The sequence below is a fragment of the Cuculus canorus genome, chromosome 15 (assembly GCF_017976375.1).
Source record: "Cuculus canorus isolate bCucCan1 chromosome 15, bCucCan1.pri, whole genome shotgun sequence".
Lineage (NCBI taxonomy): Eukaryota > Metazoa > Chordata > Aves > Cuculiformes > Cuculidae > Cuculus > Cuculus canorus.
The window spans coordinates 16,957,896-16,979,698 of record NC_071415.1 but is presented as its reverse complement, the minus strand read 5'-3'; the positions used below and the strand labels follow the sequence as shown (position 1 = coordinate 16,979,698).

At 41.3% G+C, this 21,803-nt stretch overlaps 2 protein-coding genes across 2 annotated transcripts; both read left to right on the top strand.

Annotated features, from left to right (window-relative positions):
* The first annotated feature begins 784 nt into the window (after positions 1-784).
* LOC128853732 (transmembrane protein 238-like) lies at positions 785-6,588 on the top strand. The gene is made up of 2 exons (XM_054080788.1): positions 785-1,507; positions 3,806-6,588. Exons 1-2 carry the CDS (start codon positions 1,134-1,136, stop codon positions 3,813-3,815), a joined length of 384 nt encoding a protein of 127 aa, XP_053936763.1. The 5' UTR covers positions 785-1,133; the 3' UTR covers positions 3,816-6,588.
* A 658-nt stretch (positions 6,589-7,246) lies between these two features.
* Positions 7,247-21,354, top strand: RRN3 (RRN3 homolog, RNA polymerase I transcription factor). The gene is made up of 17 exons (XM_009560338.2): positions 7,247-7,476; positions 8,401-8,457; positions 9,545-9,634; positions 9,722-9,851; positions 10,333-10,392; positions 11,527-11,590; positions 12,042-12,111; positions 13,709-13,807; positions 14,424-14,519; positions 14,956-15,091; positions 16,020-16,150; positions 17,310-17,440; positions 18,289-18,473; positions 18,761-18,869; positions 19,312-19,464; positions 20,212-20,299; positions 20,986-21,354. Exons 1-17 carry the CDS (start codon positions 7,384-7,386, stop codon positions 21,142-21,144), a joined length of 1,851 nt encoding a protein of 616 aa, XP_009558633.2. The 5' UTR covers positions 7,247-7,383; the 3' UTR covers positions 21,145-21,354.
* The last annotated feature ends 449 nt before the right edge of the window (positions 21,355-21,803 follow it).

The following is a 21,803-nucleotide window of genomic DNA, read 5'->3' as shown; positions in this document are numbered from 1 at the left end:
CTGTCATAATTAGATCTGACTTCTCACCCTCACGTGGAGCAGAACGGCCATGATTATTTCTTTTAGGACTGTACACGGTTATTAGAATTCTGCTGTCAGGATAAAAGCTTAATCCGAAAACCAATTTGGCTTCCTAAGAGCTGTTCTAATGGAATAAACCACAGACTAAGCAGGTATATGGACCTCGGACGGCGATAACTGGTGCGTTTGCTTCTTTCACTTAATTTTTTGAGAGGGAAAACGTTTAGAAAGTTAATATTACCGTGGGAGGTGTCCGCGCCCGTGGCAGGGGGTGGGGCTGGATGGGCTGTAGGCTCCCTTCCAACCCGAACCGTCCTAGGATTCTATGACGTGAGGCAGAAGTATTGAAGCTACCTTTAAACTTTAAAACAAAAAAGCTGGATCGGCTTCTCTGTACGGTAATTGCTCTCGAGACAGACGTCCCGGTGGGATGCGGTCTCCCCCGGCCCTGCCCTCAGCGCCCGCGCCGAGCTGCCTCAGGCGAGCCCGCCTGCAGCCTGAGCCCCGCCCCCGAGTAGCCCCGCCCCACCTGATAAATCACGTTCTCAGTTAAGCCCCGCCCCATTTCCCCACGCCCACACGTAACCACCCCCCTGTATATTAGCCACGCCTCCATGATTAGCACCGCCCCTTGAGCGTTAGCCACCTCCCCCGGTTTAGGCACGCCTCCCGGCAGGTTTACCCCGTCCCCCGCAGGCGCAGCCCCGCCAGAGGTTTAACCACGCCCTCCTCGTAGGCTTAGCCACGCCCCTTCACTATTTACCCCGCGCCGCACGCGCGCCCTCGTGTGGCCACGGCCCCATGTTCAGCCTCTCCTCCCCGGTCCCTCCCCGCAGGTGCGGCTCCCCCGTTATGCCCCGCCTCGCCGCAGGTGCGGCTGTCCCGGTTCAGCCCCGCCTCGCCGCAGGTGCGGCTGTCCCGGTTCAGCCCCGCCTCGCCGCAGGTGCGGCTGTCCCGGTTCAGCCCCGCCTCGCCGCAGGTGCGGCTGTCCCGGTTCAGCCCCGCCTCGCCGCAGGTGCGGCTGTCCCGGTTCAGCCCCGCCTCGCCGCAGGTGCGGCCCCTCCTCGCCGGTCCGTGCCCGCAGGTGCGGCCCGAGGCGGCGGTGCCCCGCGATGGCGGCCCCCGGCGGGCTGGGGCGCTGCGTGGCCGCGTTCTGGCTGGCGCTGGCGTTCGACGCGCTGGGGCTGGCGGTGCTGCTGGCCGGCGTGTTCGCCGACGTGTTCTTCTCCGACCTGCTCATCTACGCGGGCGGCATCGGCATCTTCCTCAGCCTCATCTGGTGGGTGTTCTGGTACGCGGGCAACCTGGAGGTGCCGCCCGAGGAGCTGCGCGACGACGTGGGGCTGTCGGCGGGCAAGGGGCGCGGGGACAGCCTGCTGCGGGGGCTGGTGCACGGGCTGAGCCTCCGCCTCTCCGCCGCCTTCGGCCCCGCGCCGCGACCCCGCGCCGAGATGGAGCTGCGGGGCCGCCCCGCCGAGCCGGGCAGGTGAGGCACGGGGGGCGGCGGGGCGGCCCTTCCACCGCGCGGTGCCGGCTGCGCCTCCGGAACGGCCGGGGGAGAAGGGAGAGCGAGTGAGAGGCTCGAGGGAGGCTCCAAAGGTGATCCGAGGGCTGGAGCACCTCCCTAGGACAGGCTGAGAGAGCTGGGGGTGCTCAGCTGGAGAAGAGGAGGCTCCCGGGAGACCCCAGAGCAGCTTCAGTGCCTGAAGGGGCTACAGGAGAGCCGGGGAGGGGCTGTTCACAGGGGTTGGGGGGACAGGACCCGGGGACGGGAGCGGCAGATTTAGACTGGACATAAGGAGGAATTTCTTCATGATGGAAGCGCTGAGGCCCTGGCCCAGGCTGCCCAGGGAAGCTGTGGCTGCCCCATCCCTGGAGGGGTTCCAGGCCAGGGTGGATGGGCCTTGGGCCCTGATCCAGTGGGAGGTGTCCCTGCCCGTGGCAGGGGGTGGAACTGGATGGGCTTTGAGGTCCCTTCCAACCCAAACTACTCTATGATTCTCTGAGAGGGAATGCTACCGGGCAGGGGAGGCGCGTCCTGCGGGCATCCAGGGATGGGGAGGCTGGAGCGAAGGGGCAGAGCGGGCACCGAGAGAGCTGAGCGGGGCTCTGTCCGCTGCCAGAAGCGTGGGGCAAAGAAACGGCCGTCAACCACCGCCTCCATGAGATCTTGTGAGGGGAAGCTCCCTCTTTAGCAGTGTGAAATGCTTCTTTCTTGGGGAACAAGAAGTCAGGGTTTCTTTTTTTTTTTTTTTTTTGGTTATATTTAACCTCTGGGTGGAGTTGTAGCTAATGGTTTGGAAGTCATAAACTCAATCGATAGTTCAACCGGGTGTCTTGAACCTCAGCATCTGAAAAAGGTGTTCTGGTAGCCAGTGTGCAAAGGTAGCGCCTGTGTCTGGCTTTTGAAGATCATCAAGCTTTCAGAACATCCCTGGTGTGTTCATCAATAAGTCATGTTTGGAAAAATAAGTCATATTTTAGGAAAAAAAGCATGCTTAGTGCCCTGACAATGAAAAAAGTCAAGCTTTCACTTTTGTGTGAAATGCTTTTCTGAAGGAACTGTGCAAACAATTTTGCACTAAGTGTCCGAACTGTTCAAGGGTTCTGAACATCCTGCAGTTTGATTCGCTGTGTACAGAGTCAGCTTTTTCTGCTGAGCTGTGAAACTAAATCTTGAAGGTACTTTTGGCTTACAGAAAAGTTCATGCGGAAGTAGTTTTCGTTCGTGAAAGCTGCAGACCTTTCTTGAGAGGAAGTCCTAACAGTAGGGAGATGCAGTATAGATAACTATTGCTTAATAGAAAAGATAACAAGTGGTTGCACCTCCAAAGATAAATTGGGGTGTCCCTTTTGAAGAAAGCTCATCTGACGTGCTTTCTGTTTTTTGATAAATGATTGTCTGAATTGGATCAATCCCATACTGATAGGCTAAACCTCTCCCCACCTGGAGATATTTATGAACATAACCAAACGGGTTAAACACGTTTGGGCAGATATTGTCAAGAGAGAGGAGGGGCAAAACCACCACCACAAAAACAACCCAAACCACCACAACTATGAACGACAACACCAAAAAAACCCAACAGTACTCCCCTCAATACTGCCCATTAGAAGAGCTTCCTGAGTGTATGTGTTTGGAAACTGAACATTAATAAGGAAGTTTGCTTACGGAAAGTATTTATGCATTTTTGCCACATAGATAATTTTCTTGGTCTTGCTATTAATAACTTTCTGAAATAATGAATGGATATTGTATGCTGTTCCCATTTTTCTATCTTAAAATAGAGATGCAGCGTATAAAAATGTTCTAGAAGGCTATATAGTCGTAAGTGGCCTGCTACATAGGGAAGGCCTCTGTCAAGACTAAACAGGAGCCCATGAGTTGTCATGTGAAGTATGGGACTATTTGGCACGGAGAAGCGTGACAGATAAAAATTTACTCATTGAGAAAGCCAGAGGAAGAAACAGAAGAGATATAACAGAAGACAAAATAATATACTTGGCTCAGAAAGACCTGGGGCACAGTGATTGGCAGTTGAGATAACATCCTGAGAACAAATTACTTGCATGCTGTATTCTGATGCCTTTATTGAGACATTTGTGCTTGATCATCGTTGGAGATGAGCTGTTGAGTTGATGAATCTTTTATTTGGGTCCAAGTGGGTATTAAACATGAGGAAAAATACTTCAAAGAATGACTTAAAAAAACGGTTTAGAATTTTATATGACTTTTCCTTTAAGACTATTTTGAAGTAACCTTTTCTTAATGTATTATCTTCAGGGTCTGTTGAAGACACAACTATTGAAGTTACTGCCTCTATAAGTGGGGGAAGTGCTGCAAATTATGGAAAGAGAATTCCCTACTCAAAGCAATAGGATTCTCTCATTATGGAATAATCTCTGCAACTACTGTGGACTCTGGATAAAATGGACACATAGAGCCATATCTCTGCCAAACACACCTATTTCAGTGTTGGACTGGATAGGTTTTTTGTGGTTCTTTTTTTTCACCATTTCAAAACATAAATTAGATCTCTTAATGATTGAGAACTAAAAAAGAAATGTGATTGACGGAAAAATCACTGTGGCATGTGATATAGAATTTTAAAATTTTTAATATCCTGGGAATGTTTGGATAAAAAGCTCTTGCACTGTTTTACCGAGGTCTGGAAGTCAAACTTACTGTGAATTTTTATGATGCCAGTGCAATACTTTTGTTTGTAAGGGTGCTTTTAAAATATCTTTGTTAAACTATTGATGCAAAGTTGCAAATGCAGTAGAAGTTGTTTATAGTGTAAATATACAATTTACAGTGAATCTTGTAAAGTATCATCTTTATTTTGGAATAACTTGGAAATTGAGATTTTATAATTAGATAAGTAAAAATAGTGATGTTGGCATACCAGTACATTCTTCATAGTTGTAAATGATGTCATGTGATGACTCCAAGAAGAGGCATTTTTTTGTATAGTGATGTTAGGAATTATTTTCCTAGTGCTGAAGCAGGAGAAGGGGGATGGACACCACCAAAAAACCCCTCGTGACTCACAGATATTCTAGTGCTTTATAAATATTACCGGATTTACATTTAGATGTAACCAAGAAGTAGCAGCTGGGAAAAGATGTATATTAAAGTTAATGATACCTAAAATTCTTGTGTGGAGAAATTCCTCATGAGTTACTCGTTTTGAACTGATGTTAAGGGTTTGAGTCCACCTTTAGCAAGTACGTGTGGGTCTTAACATTTTCATCTACTGTTGGTTTTATGCCACACCTTATCGAATACTAGATGTGAGTTTAAGGAAAATGTTTACTAAGAGTATGGTGGCTGTACTTCATTGTGAACTCTTGAAATGGCTTTCAGTTTTCTCATGTAGGTAACTGGAGTAATTTCTTACTTTTCTATGTGTATTCTAATTTTCAAATGTTTTCCAAATGCTCTCAGTTTTTCAGCCAAGTTAGATGAACACTAAAATTGAAGGTCTGTAATGTCATTTCTTCTTTACTAACTGTTGTTTTCAGGTGTGTAAAATTGTTTCCTCGTTTTAGAGGAACTGCAATATGACACCATTGTTACAATGGGCTGATTAAAAAAAAGCAAACAAAACCCTCCCTTAAAGCCTGTAGATCACTGTTTCAGTGTCATTTGCAAGATTTTTTTCATTTTTTGTTCTGAACAGAGAACTGCTTTTTCTCATTCCCCAAGTTCACTTGTAAACTGAATTATGATATGAAATGCTAAATAAGCGGAATGATTAGTAGCAGCTATAAATTGAGCTGAAACTTTTTTGCATAGCCATTCACGTACTTAGACTGGTGAAAAAAAATTTTGTGATCCAGTGTTGCAATCGTAATTACCGGAGTGAATTAAGCAGGGCTTTGCATTCATTGTAGATTACAATATAATTAATTTTAAATCCAATATCAATACTTAATGATTGTTGTATAAGAACGTAGCTAGAATGACGTTTGCTGTTGCAACTTCACTCAACAACTGCATGGAATTCAAAAATTTATAACTGTGGACAGTATGTTTGTTTTAAAAATGAAATGCAGGAGCTGACACGCCAGTAGAGGAGGATGTTCTTCTTGGATAAGCACTGGAGTGTTAACTAGTAGTAAGGTGTGTTGAAACAAGGAGATGAAAAGTACTTCCAGTGGAGCAGTGATAACTATTGTAAGCTATAGTCCTTTCTTTTTGAAAATGTAAACCAGTTACTATTTCACGTAACCTTCAAAATAAGGAAGGCTAATACTAAATGGCAAATGGTAACTGAATTATAAGCAGTTAAACATTAACAAATCTTTAACGCTATCTTAGTCTCCTGGTATCTTTATCAGTTGTAGCTCCATGCAGCACAAAGTCCATTCAAAGAACTTCTGTATTGTTGCTTGGAAAGAAGCTCTTGTATGTGTTCAGGGCTGCTTGCGGTTGTGTGAACAGAGTTTTGCTTCTAAAGCTAGAATCCCTTTAAAGGACAGGTTTATGCACTTTGTCTGAAAACATAGCCAGAATCGCAAAGAACCAAACTTTGGTTACAGGAGTGTGATTACACAGGAGGGTTTTGTAGCTGGTTAAGCCAAAACCAGCTCAAAATGGCATCCTCTGCCCCACTGAAGGAAGAGGCCAGACCTCAACTTGTGACTACGCAGAAGGATTAAGTGCTTGTTGTTAGACTCTTTATAAAGGTCGGGGCTGCGTCTAAAAAAAAGTTTTGATGTGGTATATAAGGTTTACTCCCCTTAAATTGCAAGATCTTCTCCAGGGAAAAATTAAATTGTTAGTAAAGTCTACAAAAATCTCTTTGCTGTGACTCTCGGGAGGGACAGCGATTGTGCAGGGCTGGATGACAGGGCTGGGGTCAAATGTAACCAGCTTGGGTGATTTGGGGAAGGAAATGTTACATCTTCAACTAAATTAATTTAAAAAAATCAACCCCACTTGGAGCAGATGGAATGCTCCTTTGGAACTGTGCCGGGAGTGCCTGTTTCCTGTCATACAGATCTGAGTCGCTCTTGGGAGGAACACTTATTCACTGGAAAATATTGAAAGGACAAAGTCTTTGAAGCGAAGGCAATAGTATTTTTCTTTCACAATTCAGCAGTGAATTGGATGCCCTTCTAAAAAGACATCCCATCTTACGAAAGTAGTGGGTGTATTTACTAGTTTTAGACAAAGAACCGTGTAAATCCTTAAAGAACATTTACTTTTCAAGTTTATCCAACCCTGTCTGGAGACTCCTTCAGGTTCTCTCCTGCCCCGAGATGACTACATCTCACAAGTCAACTAAGCACATCAATAAACTCTCGCAGCCCTAAGACAGGTTCTCTCTCGGCCTGAAACAGCCGCTCGTACAAGGCAGTTAAGCACCTCGCTAAGCTCTTGCAGCTCCAGGAGAGGGTTTGTTCTTTCAGGATCTTTATCCGTGCCTGGGGGCTGGCTGCGTATTCTCTCCATACCAGACACATCTATATGACAAGATCATTAAGCGTACAACCCAGCTGCAGCCAAACTCATCAATTCATTCTCACACTCTGAAAGTTATTGAAGCTTTTTGTGTGTTTAACGCCTTTTGAATGATCTGATCTCCAGGAGGGTCTAAGGACGGGCACAGCTCCCATCCCGCCCTGTCTCCCCTCAGTCCGCCCGCGCCACAGAGCCCTGGCCAGAGCGGCCGCTGCCCTTCCACCCGCGCCTCTCTATGGTGCTTCCGGCGCGGCGTCCGCTCTTTCCGGCCGGGGGGGGCATGTGGCGGCGCGGGCGGCAGGCAGCGCGGGCGGCGGGGCGGCTCCTGCCCGGCCGCTGAGGAGGGGCCGGGGCGCGGGGTGGCCCGTGGGGGCTCGGGCGCCGCCGGCGCCATGCTGGGAGGGGACGAGTTCATCAGCTCCCCGCCGAGGAAGACGGTGCGGTTCGGGGGGACCCTGGCGGAGATCTTGCTCAAGTACGACAAGGTGAGCGGTGCCGGTAAATCGGCTCTCTAAGACTCGATCTGGAGTTTTAGGAAGCGAGCGTCCTTTTAATGCGGGCCTGGGCCACGCGAGGAGCGATCCCCGTCAGTCAATGGGGACGTCAAATCAGTGTGCTGCGGGACAAGGGCTGGGGCAGTGTTTCCCGCTTACACCCACAGCGATAAACTCTACCAGAAATCTTACAGATCTTCTAGTACTTTTCAAGGACTAATTTCAATGTTATTATGAACTTCACAACAGTCAGATCTCTTGCTGGACTTGGCTCTCTGACCTTCCATTTGAAATGGGAAAGACTGCAAACAGGAGACCACGGAAGAAGCACCTGTTCAGCACAGATCGTGCTGAATACAAGATGTCATCTCCTGCGAATGAACAGTATCTGGAAAAAACACTTTGAAAAAAAAAGCATGCCATCAGCTTTCTGTCTGACTTTCTGAAAATTCAATTACTTAGATGAAACTTAACTCTACGTTAAGCTTAAATCGAAAATATTCCACTTTTTGTAATAGTAACCCCTTCTTGTATCCTGAGCGCAGCCTGACTCCCACTCTCTCCTCGGGCTCCACTGCAGCTGGGAGTGTGTGAGTACCTTTTGAGTCACGTAAGGCTGGGACCGAGCGCCTTGGGCTGCACAGGGCCATGCAAACCAGCAGATTTCCCCTGTGAGTCACCCCAGTGAGGCCCTGGGAAGGCTGGCTGCACCAGGGGCTGCAGAGTGATTGCAGCTGTGTCTGTGGGGGAGAGCAGCTCTCAGTGACCCCACGGCTGGGCTTGTCTTCTCCAGCCTGTGCTGAGCTTTCTCATTCACTTGTGTTCTTGGCATTATGCTGTGCAGATACACTGATGAAATTTGTATTTTTTGCTGGAGAAAATATGACTATTACTCCTTTTTCTTTCCCCTGCTAGGGTGAGACCACAGATTTTGAGTTGTTAAAGCATCAGCTGTCAGATCCAGACATAAAGGTAAGAGTCTCAGCAGCAAGGGCTCTGGTGATTTAAGGCTGGGCTGTCTGAGTGTGATCGTCAGACAAGTCATTCTGGTGCTTAACCAAGCGCTCTGCTTTACATGTTGAGCTGCATTTAACAGCTTTTTGCTTGATGGAAACTGTCAGAATTAAATCCCTAAATTAAAAGGGAAAAAAAGAAAAAGCAATTGTGTGTATATACACATACGTATCTTATATGCAGAATCTACATATCTCACGCTTATGGACTCTTTGCTCTACAGTGAGAAACTTCTTGCTTTGTGATGGGGTCCACCTTTGTTCCAGACAAGCATTAGTGACCTAGAAAGATGCTGTCTTTACAGATTACTTTTATAGATCAAACCATGTTTTTTGACTTTTCATAGGTTTTAAATTGCATGATTTTTTACTTCTCCTGTTCTCGGTAAAAACTTGTTTAATTAAGTAATAAGATGAACATGCGAGTAGTACTTGTACCCAGGCATATTGTTTCGCAGCTCTTCTGTAGAGCTGTGAGTACCTACCACATTGCTGTATTTCTTTTTCCCATTTTTTTCTTTTTCCTTTTAATTATACCCTAAAGCTGTGAGAAGAACACTGCAGGATGCATAGGGCTGTATTGGGTTACCTTACTCTTTAAAGAGGACATTTTGTAAAATACTTTGGTTTTAGCAGCCCTTTTGTAGCGTACAGGCAAAATCAGTGTAGAATTCTCTATTTGGATTTGCTGCTGTTTCAGACTTGAAAGTCCCTTTGCTTAAACTAGAGCAGAAATAGAAGAGAATTAAGATTGAATGCCATTTCTTATGCATGTTCCGAGTGAGGTTTGCATGCCTTGCTCAGCCTGTAACTGGAGCCTTACAGGCAGGCTCTTTGTTCAGGAGTTGATATGCATTTATTCTTGCATTCAAGAGCTTTCAATGGTGAAGATACAAACTTAGAGAAGTTCTTTGCTTGTTTATGCGAAAATAATTTGTAGTTACTGTCTTAATATATGACTTCTTATTTTAAGGATTCTGTTATTTTCTAATAGTAGGTAATACTGTTTATTGGAATAGCTATCTATTTTTTCTGCTTATTTTAAGGACGCCCAGATCATTAATTGGCTGCACGAATTTCGAGCTTCTGTTGCATATTTGACCAAAGAACTTGAACAGCTTGTCAGCATTTTGCTGGTAAATATCTGTTTGTTACATGGGGAGATTAAGAGTTTAGTATTCAAAGCATCTTTCTGTGACATCTTGGTCTTTGCTTTCTTTCAGAAGCTGCCATGGTTGAGAAGAAGCCGAGAAGTAGTGGAAGAATATCTGGGTTTTCTTGGCAATCTAGTGTCAGCGCAAACTGTCCATCTTAGGCCATGCCTCCGCATGATTGTATCACAGTTTGTCCCCCGTAAGTTACTTGAGTCTTCTTTGTTTGCGTATCAAAATGGCTTTCCTTGTTGAATTTTATATAAATGTAATGCTTGACACAATTAATTATTGAATTGGGTTTTTTTTCCGTGTTGATTACTTCTTTAACTTAAGTGGTTGAATTGTGATACAGATTTCTGTACCTCAATTTTAGAAGTCATATTCTAGTGGCAAATACAGATCCCGTTCATGAGGATGTCTTGGAAAGGGATGAACTGTGTAATATTGTTATTACTAACAACCGAAAGCTGCAGTGAGGTTTGTGTTAGATAGTCTCACAAACTTTCTGGTTCTGTGAAACAGTCCTTTTGATGTGCTGCTGCTTATTTTAGAAAGTCTTGTGGATAATTTTGATGCGTTAGTCCTGATAAAGACTCTTCTCCAGTGTGTTTGATTTGTCATTGAAACTCTTACCTGCATGATTTGTACAATTTTGGTAAATTAATCTCACTTTTTGCTAGCTCGAATAACCATCAGAGAAGATGATGTGGATATTTCAGATTCTGACGATGATGATGAAAGTGAGTATAAAAGAAGCATGGCTTAAGACGGACATACTGCTGTAATACCTTTAGTAAAGATATGCATACAGTGTGCATTGCTCCTTTTTTACAAAGTTAATTTACCTGAGTTAATGTGAAACATTAAGAAACAGAATATACTTAAATTCCCAAGTCAGAGACTCTCCTGTTCTTGATTCAGTGGCGTGTTGACCCACTGCTTGTTACTTCCAAAATATCCATGTTGGTGTGGTATCTATAGGAATAAGACTGTACCGGAAAACATTCCTAGTCCTAGATTGTTTCAAAGCCATAGAGAAGTTACGAGTTGGTCTGTGTTCCATTTTGTTTGCTTTGATAAAACTAGGTAGTTTGGAGGATTCTGTTTTGTTGTCTGCCTGTGGTAAGCTCAAGTACAATTGCTGTTTATAAGAAAAATGCTGCATATTTAGTGTGTTTATTGATTAGGCAAGCAGACAGTTAAATGTCTGTCAAGGATTTAATGTTTGCAGGAAAAAGTTTCAGTTCTGCTTGTGATCACCCCACTGCTCTTCTGTTTACTTGTGGATCTGGGCAAAAAAACCTGCTATAGAAGCCTAATTAGCTGTGTGTTTGACTCGTGTGAAAATGAAGCATAAGCTCTCAATAGATTTTATCTTGTTACAGATAGAACGAGGGAAATATGGCTTTAAGCTGAAAGGGGAGATTTAGATTAGTTATTAGGGAGAAATTTTTTATTGTGTGGGTGGTGAGGCACAGGTTGCCCAGGGAAGTCGTGGCTGCCCCATGCCTGAACATGTTGAAGGCCAGGTTGGATGAGGCTTTGAGCAACCTGATCCAGTAGAATGGTGGGCAGGATTGGAACTGGATCATCTTTAAGGTCCTTTCCAAGCCAGACCATTCCGAGATTCTGTGATTTGGAATTATTTTTTCATGCTTATTTTGGTAGTAAGGCAGTTCGAAAAAAACAAAGGATGCTCCCCCCGACCCAACCAAAAAAAACCCTCCCAAACAAAAAAAAAATCCGAAACATTTTGACAAATGCGATTTTCCTGGGAATCTTTGAAACGTTTAGTGGATGTGAACTGTTTTTGCTGCTTCCTCATTTAGTTTTCTGTAACTGAATCCATAAGAGTACTTTTTTCCTTCCTCTAGATCTTCCTGAAAACTTCAATACATGCCACAGAGCATTGCAAACTGTTGCCAGATATGTTCCTTCGTAAGTGTATAATCCTGTGGTTTTGTATGCCCTTTCCTTGCAGATTTAATTCTTGTGAACTGATGAATTTGGTTTTCCCTTAATTGGAAGTATAATACTTAGTTTCATTGCATGATTCTTCCTAATATTCAATAACTGTGTCCAATCGTTATAAAATTTCCATAAGCATCAGCAACTGAAAATCCTGTTAATGGAATAGGAAGTAGGCAAAGTTGTGTTTATAGCAACTTATTTGAAGTGGCTTCTAACAAGTCCACAGTGGAAGTTTGCTGCTTATTATCTGTTCGGTGATCCTTCCAAAACCAAATTGTGTATAATTGCTCACCTTGAAGTACTGTGAAATAAGCTTATTCTAATCTGTCTTTAGAGTGCTGGAGCTTCAATATTTGCCCTTGTAATAATAATCTATAAGTTTTGAGTTTGTGTTTTTGTATTTTGTTTTAAATTGCAGGACACCACAGTTTCTCATGCCAATACTGGTGGAAAACTTTCCTTTCATTAATAAATCAGAAAGAACTCTGGTAAGAGCTGTGAATATTTTTGTAATTTGTTACTTGTTTTTTAACGTATAAATACAGTCTATAGCATGACAACTGATGGTGGCATTGAATGCAGACTTTCTAGTGTATTGTTTAAGATTCTTGTTATTTTTATGTGTATGGATGTGTCTGTTTAGTGTAAGGTTGACCAAGCGTACTTAAGTTCCTTGTCCATAGGCATAATGCTAGTCTTTAATGACATAACTGCATATCTTTTCCACAGGATTGCTTTCTTAATCAATGCACAAGATGCACCTCTTTGATGGTGAATCTCAGGGTTGTATAGTAAGGAGACAGTAGGATACCTCTCTCATTTGTTGTCAGATTCAGAAAGTGTTTATGAGAAGAGCAGGGGATTTGATAAGCAGACAGAAAGCAACATTACAAGTGAAATCCAAGTTGCCAGTAGCGTAAGGAGTTAAGTTGTTTTATTACGTCTTTTTTAGAGTGCTCCTGTGTTGAAAAACAAACTGGAAACTTTTTACGTCTTGTGGCTCTTGTGTGATCTTTTTATTTACTTGTTCCAACTTGGTATGTTGGCGATTTATTTTACAGAAAGGCAGAGCCCTGCTCTGCAAGCCAAGTTCCGGTGGAGCTGTGTTTTGAACTCAAGTACTGAAAAAACACTGAAGTTCGTTGTAAACCTTGCTAGATTTTTGTTATTGTTTTTTTTTAAATCCGGGTAATTTTGGGCATCAGTTCCCTGTCAGTAAACGAAAGGGCTGATAGCTCTTACGTGGGGTTAGAAGACTTATTTATTTATTTAGCAGTTTGGAGAGGAGGAAGTCATGAAGAAATTCATACCTGTGTTTTCAGATCAAGGTTTGAATGAAGTGTAATACAAATATGGTCCATGCATTGTTGTTAAATGTTTCCAATTTATACATTCTTATTAAACTAGCTCTATTAATTTTATGTACTGAGCGAGCCAGATGGCCTGTGGAAAAATCATATGTGTTCATGTAATTAAAGGTTTGGTTATAACGCATGTTCACAAAGAGGCTATGGTGTACCTAAATTTGGCACTTTTGCTATATGGAAGTTGCAGTATTGTCTTTTGTACATATGTGTATATATGTGGGTGGGAACATTCACACTCACAGAACTTGTCTGTTAACCTGTTTGAATTATAACCAGAATGACTCTGAGGAGACTTAGCTGTGGAATTCAGGATAGTTGTTGGTATATTATAATAACCTGAAGTAAAGATGTATTCAATCTCACTTTAAACAGTTGTACTAGAGCTGGTTCTAGATGCGTGTTTATTGTTTTCGTTTTCCTAGAGAAAGTTTAGGCATAAACTCCTATGAAATGTGTAATTTTTCTTATAGAATATAATTTATACTCATTCTGTTTAGATAGAGTTGGAAAAATTTGCATGGAAATAGTAGATTAAGAAGTTAATGATAACACATCTTAACAATTAACAGCTGATGTTTGGTTTATACATTAACTTATTTTAGATTAAATACAGTCCATTAAAACCCGTTTCTGGCTCCTTAGATAACAAATTAAGATCTTTGGCAGCAATTATACTTTCTGTTAATGTTATTATAGCTACATTAATTTTGTGTTACAGGAATGTTATGTTCATAACCTGCTACGAGTTACAGTCTACCTTCCAACTCTGAGGCTTCAAATTCTGGAGCTTATTATTGAAAAGCTGTTAAAGTTGGATGTAAGTTTGTTCTGTATCATCTTTTAAGGAAGCTTGGTGTTAAAATACGCAGAGTAGGAAATTAAATATGCTTCAGTGCTAAGGTCAATAAAAAATGTGTTGCAATAGTGCTCATGATCATCAGTATAAAACCACCCAAATTTACATTCCATTCCCAGTCTTAAGACATTCCCACATCTGAGGGTAACTGTATGATGTGTACGGACATACCATGCATGGAATCCCTCTGCTAGAATCAAAATAACTTTTTTGTGGTGATCAGTGCTAATGTGCAGAGAATGTGCTTATCTTCGTGTAGTTGTCCTGTTTTATCATCCCTTCGAAGTAGAAGGATTTACAGTCTTAAAAAAGACAAGGGACGTAGCATTGTAAATGATTAAGGATTTTTATTTGGAGAACCTTGGGATGTAACAGCCTGAGGATAGCTTATATTGTAGAGGTAGTTTCAGGCAGTTTGGAGTGTATGTTTGTGTATTACATACATATCATTCCTTTTAAAAATGTTTTTTTATTAAAGGACAAAATCTAGTCTAGAAATTACTTGTGTTGTTTCTTACATAAATAAAATGTCTTGTTCTGGTCTTATAAAAAATTAATTTCTTGTTTGCAACTGTAGGTTAGTACTCCACAGCAAGATATTGAAGATGCTGAAGAAGCTGCTAATAACTCTGACAGCGAGGAAAAATCTACGGAGGAGGGACTTTTTGACATGGTTTGCTCTCTTGTTCTACTAACAGTTGTTTTAGTAAAGTTTTCACTTTTGCGGTGGCTGTGGACTAAGACACTGTAGGAGTACATTATTGCTCTGTCATTACTGCATTGCACATAGCTTTTGAAACTTGAACTGCTGCCAAATGATTAATGTGTTCTCCGGGTGTGGACTCTATTCATACCCAGTGTACACGCAGTGAATCCATTTCATTATGTGAAAACACAAGCGAAATACATAAAGCTAATTCTTCGTGGTAGTTGGCTTAGTGTGAGCAAATTTTTGTAAACAAAGCTGTGTAATTAGATACTGCATTTTTTAAAAAAAAGACAAAACTTTAGCATATCACTGAAAGAGAAATCCAGTTTCACTTGTCCTGTAATTGCTGTCTTTGATGTTGTGTATATGGAAGCCGCATGACTGCCATTTTGTCTACCAGGAGGAAGATGAAGAAAGAAAAGGAGACAAAGTTGCCTCTTCCCGGAGTGAGAGAATGGCCCATCCGCTCGCAGAGCGCCTTGATATTTTGATGACCATCCTGTTTTCCTATATTAAAGATGTTTGCCACGTGAATGGTAAGAACACTTGAACTACAACCGAATTTGTTATTTTGCTTACACATAAGCAAAACATAAGAGGAATTCTTGCTTTTTGCTGATGCAGGTTAGAGCCCTTGCCCTATAGCGGCAGAATTCTGCCAGCAGCAGGCTGTAATCCGCATTCCTGCCTCTGCCCAGTGCTGTTGGCAGAGGATGCAAAAGTACATTTATGGCTTTAAAGTTTAATCTTCAGTTGGGGGCATTCTGATTATATGAAAATGACACCAGGTCCAAATTGTGGCATCACAGTGTATAAGGGTAAACAGATTTTTTTTGCTGCAGAATTCAGGGGATTAGAAATACTTTCTGATTAATCACAGTGTTTTATTATTTGCTCTACTGTATTGCTTTGAGTATTAGAATTATGGATCCTTTTAACGTCAGAAGAACCAGAAGTAGATTAAAGCAACCAGCTACATCACTCAAGAGGAATTGCTATAGCAAGGCTTTGTGTTATAGGGAAAAACCTGAAAGAAATGTCTTACGCAGGCTTTTATTAAGGGTTTGAATTTCTTAGGCTTATATATTTAAAACAGAATATTTGGAAACCATTTTGCTGTATCTTCTTCATGTAAGTCAGGTATTTTATTTCTTCCTGTTTTCTTCTGGCTCTTCTGAATTAGCACATTATTGCAAACTTTACCTGTCTACCAGTTTGATACGTGTGTGTGCACACACACAGATGTTCTCCGTATACACCATCATAAACAACAGTAGAACTGAAGTCCTGGGAAGTCTTGCTATGAATATTCTTAGATATCAGATAAGCCTAAGAAGTCATCTTAGTAGTATTTCCTTACGTATTTCATAGTGGTTTAGAAGGGTATAGATGCCAGTTTTTTTTCCTGGCCTCATCCTGCAAAACCTGAAATGGCTCATTTTGTTTTCTTTTTTTGTTTTGTAGGCAAGCTTGATATCAACAGCACAAAGGATTTGTATCGTGATCTGGTTTCTGTTTTTGACAACCTCATTCTACCAACCCATGCTTCGTGTCATGTACAGTATTTCATGTTTTACATCTGTAGCTTTAAATTGGTGAGTAGAAGCTGGTTTTGAAATGCCCTGTCTTCTGTTATTTCTGCATCTTTTGGCTTTTTGTTTTACAAACAAAATAGTTGTTTTCTGCTGTAATTCTTGTCTGAAGGTAGTACATCAGGATTCATTAGTATCTTTGCTTTATTTTCCTTCTCTGTTATTCCTTTCCTCAAGTTTTTATTTATGTGGTTGCTCTTGACGTGGTGTTCATAAACTGCAAACAGGTGGAATCTAAGCTAGCGTGAGGCAGCCCAGATAAAGGGCCTCTTTTACAAGACCCCGTTCAACTCTTGAACCTGAGACACAGTGCTCCAACAAGTTCTTCAGTATCCTAAAACTATCTTAAAGGTGGTGTCTGTGTTAGCTCTTCATTTTGGGTCTGCTGTTTTGTTTCTCCTCCTCCCCCATTTTCCCATCTCTCTCAAGCAACTGTTGTTCTTTCACTTAACACATAAATAAGAGCATGCATACTTTTTGCGTAGGAGTAGCTAAAGATCGAGTTAAACTAATGTCCTGTCTCTGACAGTGGTGAATAGTGGATGGTTTGGAAAGAACATCAGAATGGGGCAAGTCTGTTGTGGTGCTTTGCTAGAATACCCTTTCAGCCGCCAGCTGCAGCCCAGTAACTTCTTGAGCCGAAGTGATCTGTCATGGTAATGGCCCCTGATGGACAAATCCAAGGAGAAAATATGATACGGTTGTCGTACCGATGTGAATTTTTGGCATCATGAACTTCTGTGGTAAAAAGTTCCACAATAAACCATTTAAGGTGAAGAATTGGGTTTTTTCCTCTAAATTCTGCTTTTCTAAATTCTGCTATTTTCATTGGATGCCCCTGTCCTCTTCTGCAGCAAGAGATGGTGAACAGTCACTTCATGTTTGCCTCCTTACCACTCTTTTTCTTAAACACTTCTATATCTATTCCTGACTCTTGCCTAAACTTCTGGTTCCATTTACTTTTTATAGCTGAGGATAGAAAAGACACAGAAAAAGAGTCCTCTTCCATCATGTGGAGGAATTTTTTTTTTATTACAGTTATAGGTAGGAGTTTTTTTTTAATGGTTTGGTAATAGAAATTGTGGGATTTGTGTATTAGGAATATATTACCTGAACAGTGTCAACAGCATTACCGCTCATGATTTGTGTCTCTTGTTTCCAGGGCTTGGCTGAGGCATTTTTAGACCATCTTTGGAAAAAACTGCAGGATCCAAACAATCCTTCAGTGATCAGGCAGACTGCTGGGAGTTATATTGGCAGCTTCTTGGCAAGAGCTAAATTTATTCCAGTTGTGTAAGTTGTTTTGATATATGAGCAGAACCAATTTATGATTGCTGAGGTTAAGTACAGAATTCATGGAACACACACGCAGTGTTTGTTTCCTATTCCCAGTAAGCCTGTCTCAGTTAGCCTCATTTGTCCTTTCTGCAGTACTGTTTCAGTATTGTCTCAAAATTTACAGGGAATTTTTGCATTTGCAGGATGCAAACTAATGATTGCTGGGATTTGTGACTTGCTGCTTAAGGCTTCGCTTACTGAGAAATGCTGAGCACCTATAGGTTATGTTGACTTGAGATGGGGTCATAGGTGATGGGTATATCTGATGTTCTGAAGCAGATATTTTTAATGTCCTCTGTTCGGCATTTTATGTAGGCTCTGAGACAGACAAGTCAAGCGTACAGGTATTTTGATACAGATGTGTTGAAATACCTTAGCAAATGGGTGAAAATGCCTTATGTTTACATACATATTCTGTATTTTTATGCTGTTCAAGGCAGGCTTGGTAACTTTAATGTTAATTTGATATCTTAATTTGATATTGGAATTACTTGTTGGATGTAGGAGGGCATCTCTGGACTACCTGTAGCCCAGAATTCTAACTGTTTACTGTGTGTATCACTCACAACATGCATTCATGGATTCATCTCTTCTGGCATCTTGTGCTTTCACTGATTGGGTTTTCAGTGCTACTACATTGATCCACTTCTTGCTGAGATAAAGGAGAAAGCTCATAACAGAAACTCCAGAGGTTTTCTTACTGTTTTTTTCATAACCACTGAGATCCTTGAATACTTATTAAATAATTTCTACACCATTTCAGGTGCTATTTTTACATGTCTTTTTTTCCCCCTCCATTACAGTACAGTGAAAGCTTGCCTGGATCTTCTGGTGAACTGGTTGCATAAATACATTGATAATCAGGATAGAGGGGCTAACGCTTACTGCGATGTAGCTCTCCATGCACCATTTTATTCGACATGTCAGGCAGTGTTCTATACACTTATTTTCCGTCATAAGCAACTTTTGGATGGGAACTTAAGAAAAGGTGAGTATATTGGATTTGAATGGTACGGGGATTCTTTTGCAAGTTTTACTGTTGAGGTGTTTTGTAGTGGTCAATGAGGATCCCTCGACTGTGAGAGGTTACCGTTATTTAGAGTAGCTTTTCTGCTGAACAAGCTGTGGGCTCGATCTCTACAGTGAGAAAGCACCCTAGGTTGGGCTTCTGTGGTGTTGGGTTGAGTGCAGGCCAGTCAAACTGGAAATTCTTAGAAACTAAGTCAGGCTTATACAATATATAACCTGTATTTGTTAATTATTCTTATTTTGAAGGTCTGGCGTATCTGCAGAGTTTAAATTTTGAGCGCATCGTCATGTGCCAGCTAAACCCTCTGAAGATTTGTATACCCTCTATTGTGAACTTGTTTGCTGCCATTACCAGGTACTTACTCACTTATTTCAGTTTCAGCTTGATACAGATACTTGTCTGTAACTAAAACCAGCACAGTACTTAATAGTACTTAGATCGTAGATTTTATTAGGCATAGTGTTCAGTATTATCCGAGACAACTCCTGTAACGCTGCTCATATTCTACATGGGATAAGTTTATTTCTGGTTCAGTTTCGATGACATCGTACGTGTCGTACTATGAAACTACTTTGTGCTGAAGCCAATCTGGTTCTGCCTGGGGTGAAGTTTATAGGAGTGCAGAGTGAGGGAATAAGAGTCCTTACCTTGTCACTATTTTGAAAACTAATATCAATTGAAAATGGAAGATAGAAGTGATGTTTGTTAAAAATTAACTTCTAATTTTAATACCATCTGTAATTCTTGCTTTCCATGTGCTAGAAGCGCTTATCTTTTCTTGTTTACTTTTTTAAAGGAAGTACCAGTTGGTGTTCTGCTACACAATTATTGAGAGGAACAATAGGCAGTTTATACCAGTCGTTCGGAGTGGCACTGGGGGTGACCTTGTGCAAACGTGCACCAACCCGCTTGACAGTTTCTTCCCCTTTGATCCTTACATACTCAAAAGGTATAGTTTAACATTGATCAGCTCATTTCTGCCTTGTAGAAAATAATGAACTAACACTAGGAAACTATACGTGTCACGTTGTGTGTTTTAACCAGAGGTTTCAAAGGTTTGAATTTAAATTTACCCCCACTGTGACATAGAGCAATGAAGAAGGGACAGGATCCACTTTTCTGGAAGATCTAGTTAATATGTTTGGTGGCACTTTTGTTTTTTCTTGTTTTAAGCAGTCTCTAAAATACCATAAATTTGGCCTAATACATATTTTGTGTGAGCTGTGGTGGCGGTGTGTCATTTTTTTGTTGGTTTGGTTTGGCGTTCTTTGCACATCGAGTGTATTGATCCTTGATTAGAGACTTCACCTTATTTTTAAGTATCTTGCTTTTTTATTGAATAGTGGATTAATTGCAGCTTTTGAAAATATCTAGCACTATGATGTGCTGGACTTGAGAGAAAACTCTGCTTATTTGCAAGCATAGCGTAGCTGTTAAAAATACCCAGCTAGGAATTAGGAGAACTGACTGTATCAGAACTCCTCAAGTAAACAATTGTAATTTATACCTGTCGACAAAATGGAGTTATTTCTTCATGGGATTAACTAGGGATTATATAGGGATTAATTTGATAGTTTGTAAAACCCTAAAGAGCTCTATCAAAATGTCAAGCATTTTATATTGTATTATTAAAATGAAATACACGTAACTTTTACTGAATTCATTAACTCATATTGTGTTTTAATTCTTGTTTTAGGTCAAAGAAAACTATTGATCCTTTTTATCAGTTTTGGGAAGAGCTGAGTGCTGAGGATCTTGAGAATCTGGAAAAACCCATTAAAAAGGTAATAATTTCTGATCAAAATGCAATTAAACTTTTGCCAAATGTATCTGCTGCTTCTGTTACAGGATTAAGGTTTTCTAGTAGATAGGAATACACTAAACATTTATGGAAATCTGTGATGGAAATTGGGAGACTTTAGGAACTGACCCTTCCTTGCTTTGAGAACGCTTTCCCCTCTTCCACAGAGGGGTTAGTTTGGCAGCATAAGACCGCTGTGAGTACTTATAAACGCTCTCAGAATGTGGACGCGCTGATGTCACTGGGTAATCCACTTTGATGATTTAGTTCCCATATTTCACGAGAGTACATCCAATTCTATTACTGTTCCAACTAGTCGTGCCAATTATACTGCAGCCCAAATCCTGCGTTATGTCCTGCCGAAGCTCCTGTGTAGGCTGTTCACCTCTTTGCAGGATGTCTATTCTGCTGTCAGGTTTTTGTCTGAGTTCTTCAGAGGTTGTGTTTGTTTTTCCTTCCTGTGATAACATGTAAAAATACTTTATATTGTTGCAGCTTTGTGAACCGGTAACTTTGTAAACTTTACAATAGAATTTTGATCAGCTACAAGATTTCAGATTTTCTTTTAGAAACATACATTTTGGTCTCAGCATTAATTGCTTCTGCTGAATGTTAATCAAGACCCGGGGTGTCTTAATGCTTTTCACTGATCCTTCTAAATTTATGTAGGGTACTTCTGAAGATGAAGATGATGACTTTTTGAAAGGAGAAACTCCTCAAAATGATGGTGTGGTTGGAATTGCTCCAAATTCTTACGAGTCAAATACCCGGAGCCCAGTGAGCAGCATTGGCTCCCCTCCAGACTGTTTTGTGCCGTACACTCAATGACGTGGAGAATCGGAAGTTAAAAGTTTGAAAATTGCGTGCAATTATGTGCTCTGTAAAGAGACTTTAGCTCAACTGGCAAATGTTTAAGTAACTACACTTAAGAAAAATTACTGTTTCTTAATCATCAGATTTCTACAGATACGTTATGATAAAGTTATATGTTGCTAGAAAATATTAGAGAATAAATAGGGTGGTATTTTACAAATTTCACATTGAAATGTTTTTTATGACTTAAAAGGATTTTTTTTATAGTTTTTCTTGACTCTTAGAAACTTTGTTTACTGTGTTTCTCTACAAGGTTTTGTATATCAGGGGTCAAATTCTGGTCTTCCTTTCTACTGATTTGTGTGGGGACCAGAATTCTGTTGTCAGTATTCAAACTGTTCTCTGATGACTGTTTTTGAGTTGGTTTCAAAGTAATAGTTTGATCCCATGGTAGGGAAGCCGGGAATCGAGTCCATTAGTGATTGTTTTGCACATGTCTCTTCAGCTTTTCCTGTCTGTAGAAGAGTATTTGGTAAAGGCACTTGATAGTGGAAAGTCTGTTCACATCATGAGCATTATCCCTCCGGAAACCTGTAGCAGACGCACAACTTTCCCAGCTATGAAAGTTCAGACTTGTAAAAGTGGCAATTGTTGGAGGTGTTGGAAATGACAGA

What these genes read in the sequence shown, in the direction of transcription:
- LOC128853732 (XM_054080788.1), top strand. Translation starts at nt 1,134, where the DNA reads ATGGCGGCCCCCGGCGGGCTGGGGCGCTGCGTGGCCGCGTTCTGGCTG.
- RRN3 (XM_009560338.2), top strand. Translation starts at nt 7,384, where the DNA reads ATGCTGGGAGGGGACGAGTTCATCAGCTCCCCGCCGAGGAAGACGGTG. An exon ending in TCTTGCTCAAGTACGACAAG is followed by an intron (nt 7,477 to 8,400) that starts GTGAGCGGTGCC and finishes TTCCCCTGCTAG; the next exon opens with GGTGAGACCACAGATTTTGA. An exon ending in GATCCTTACATACTCAAAAG is followed by an intron (nt 19,465 to 20,211) that starts GTATAGTTTAAC and finishes TTCTTGTTTTAG; the next exon opens with GTCAAAGAAAACTATTGATC.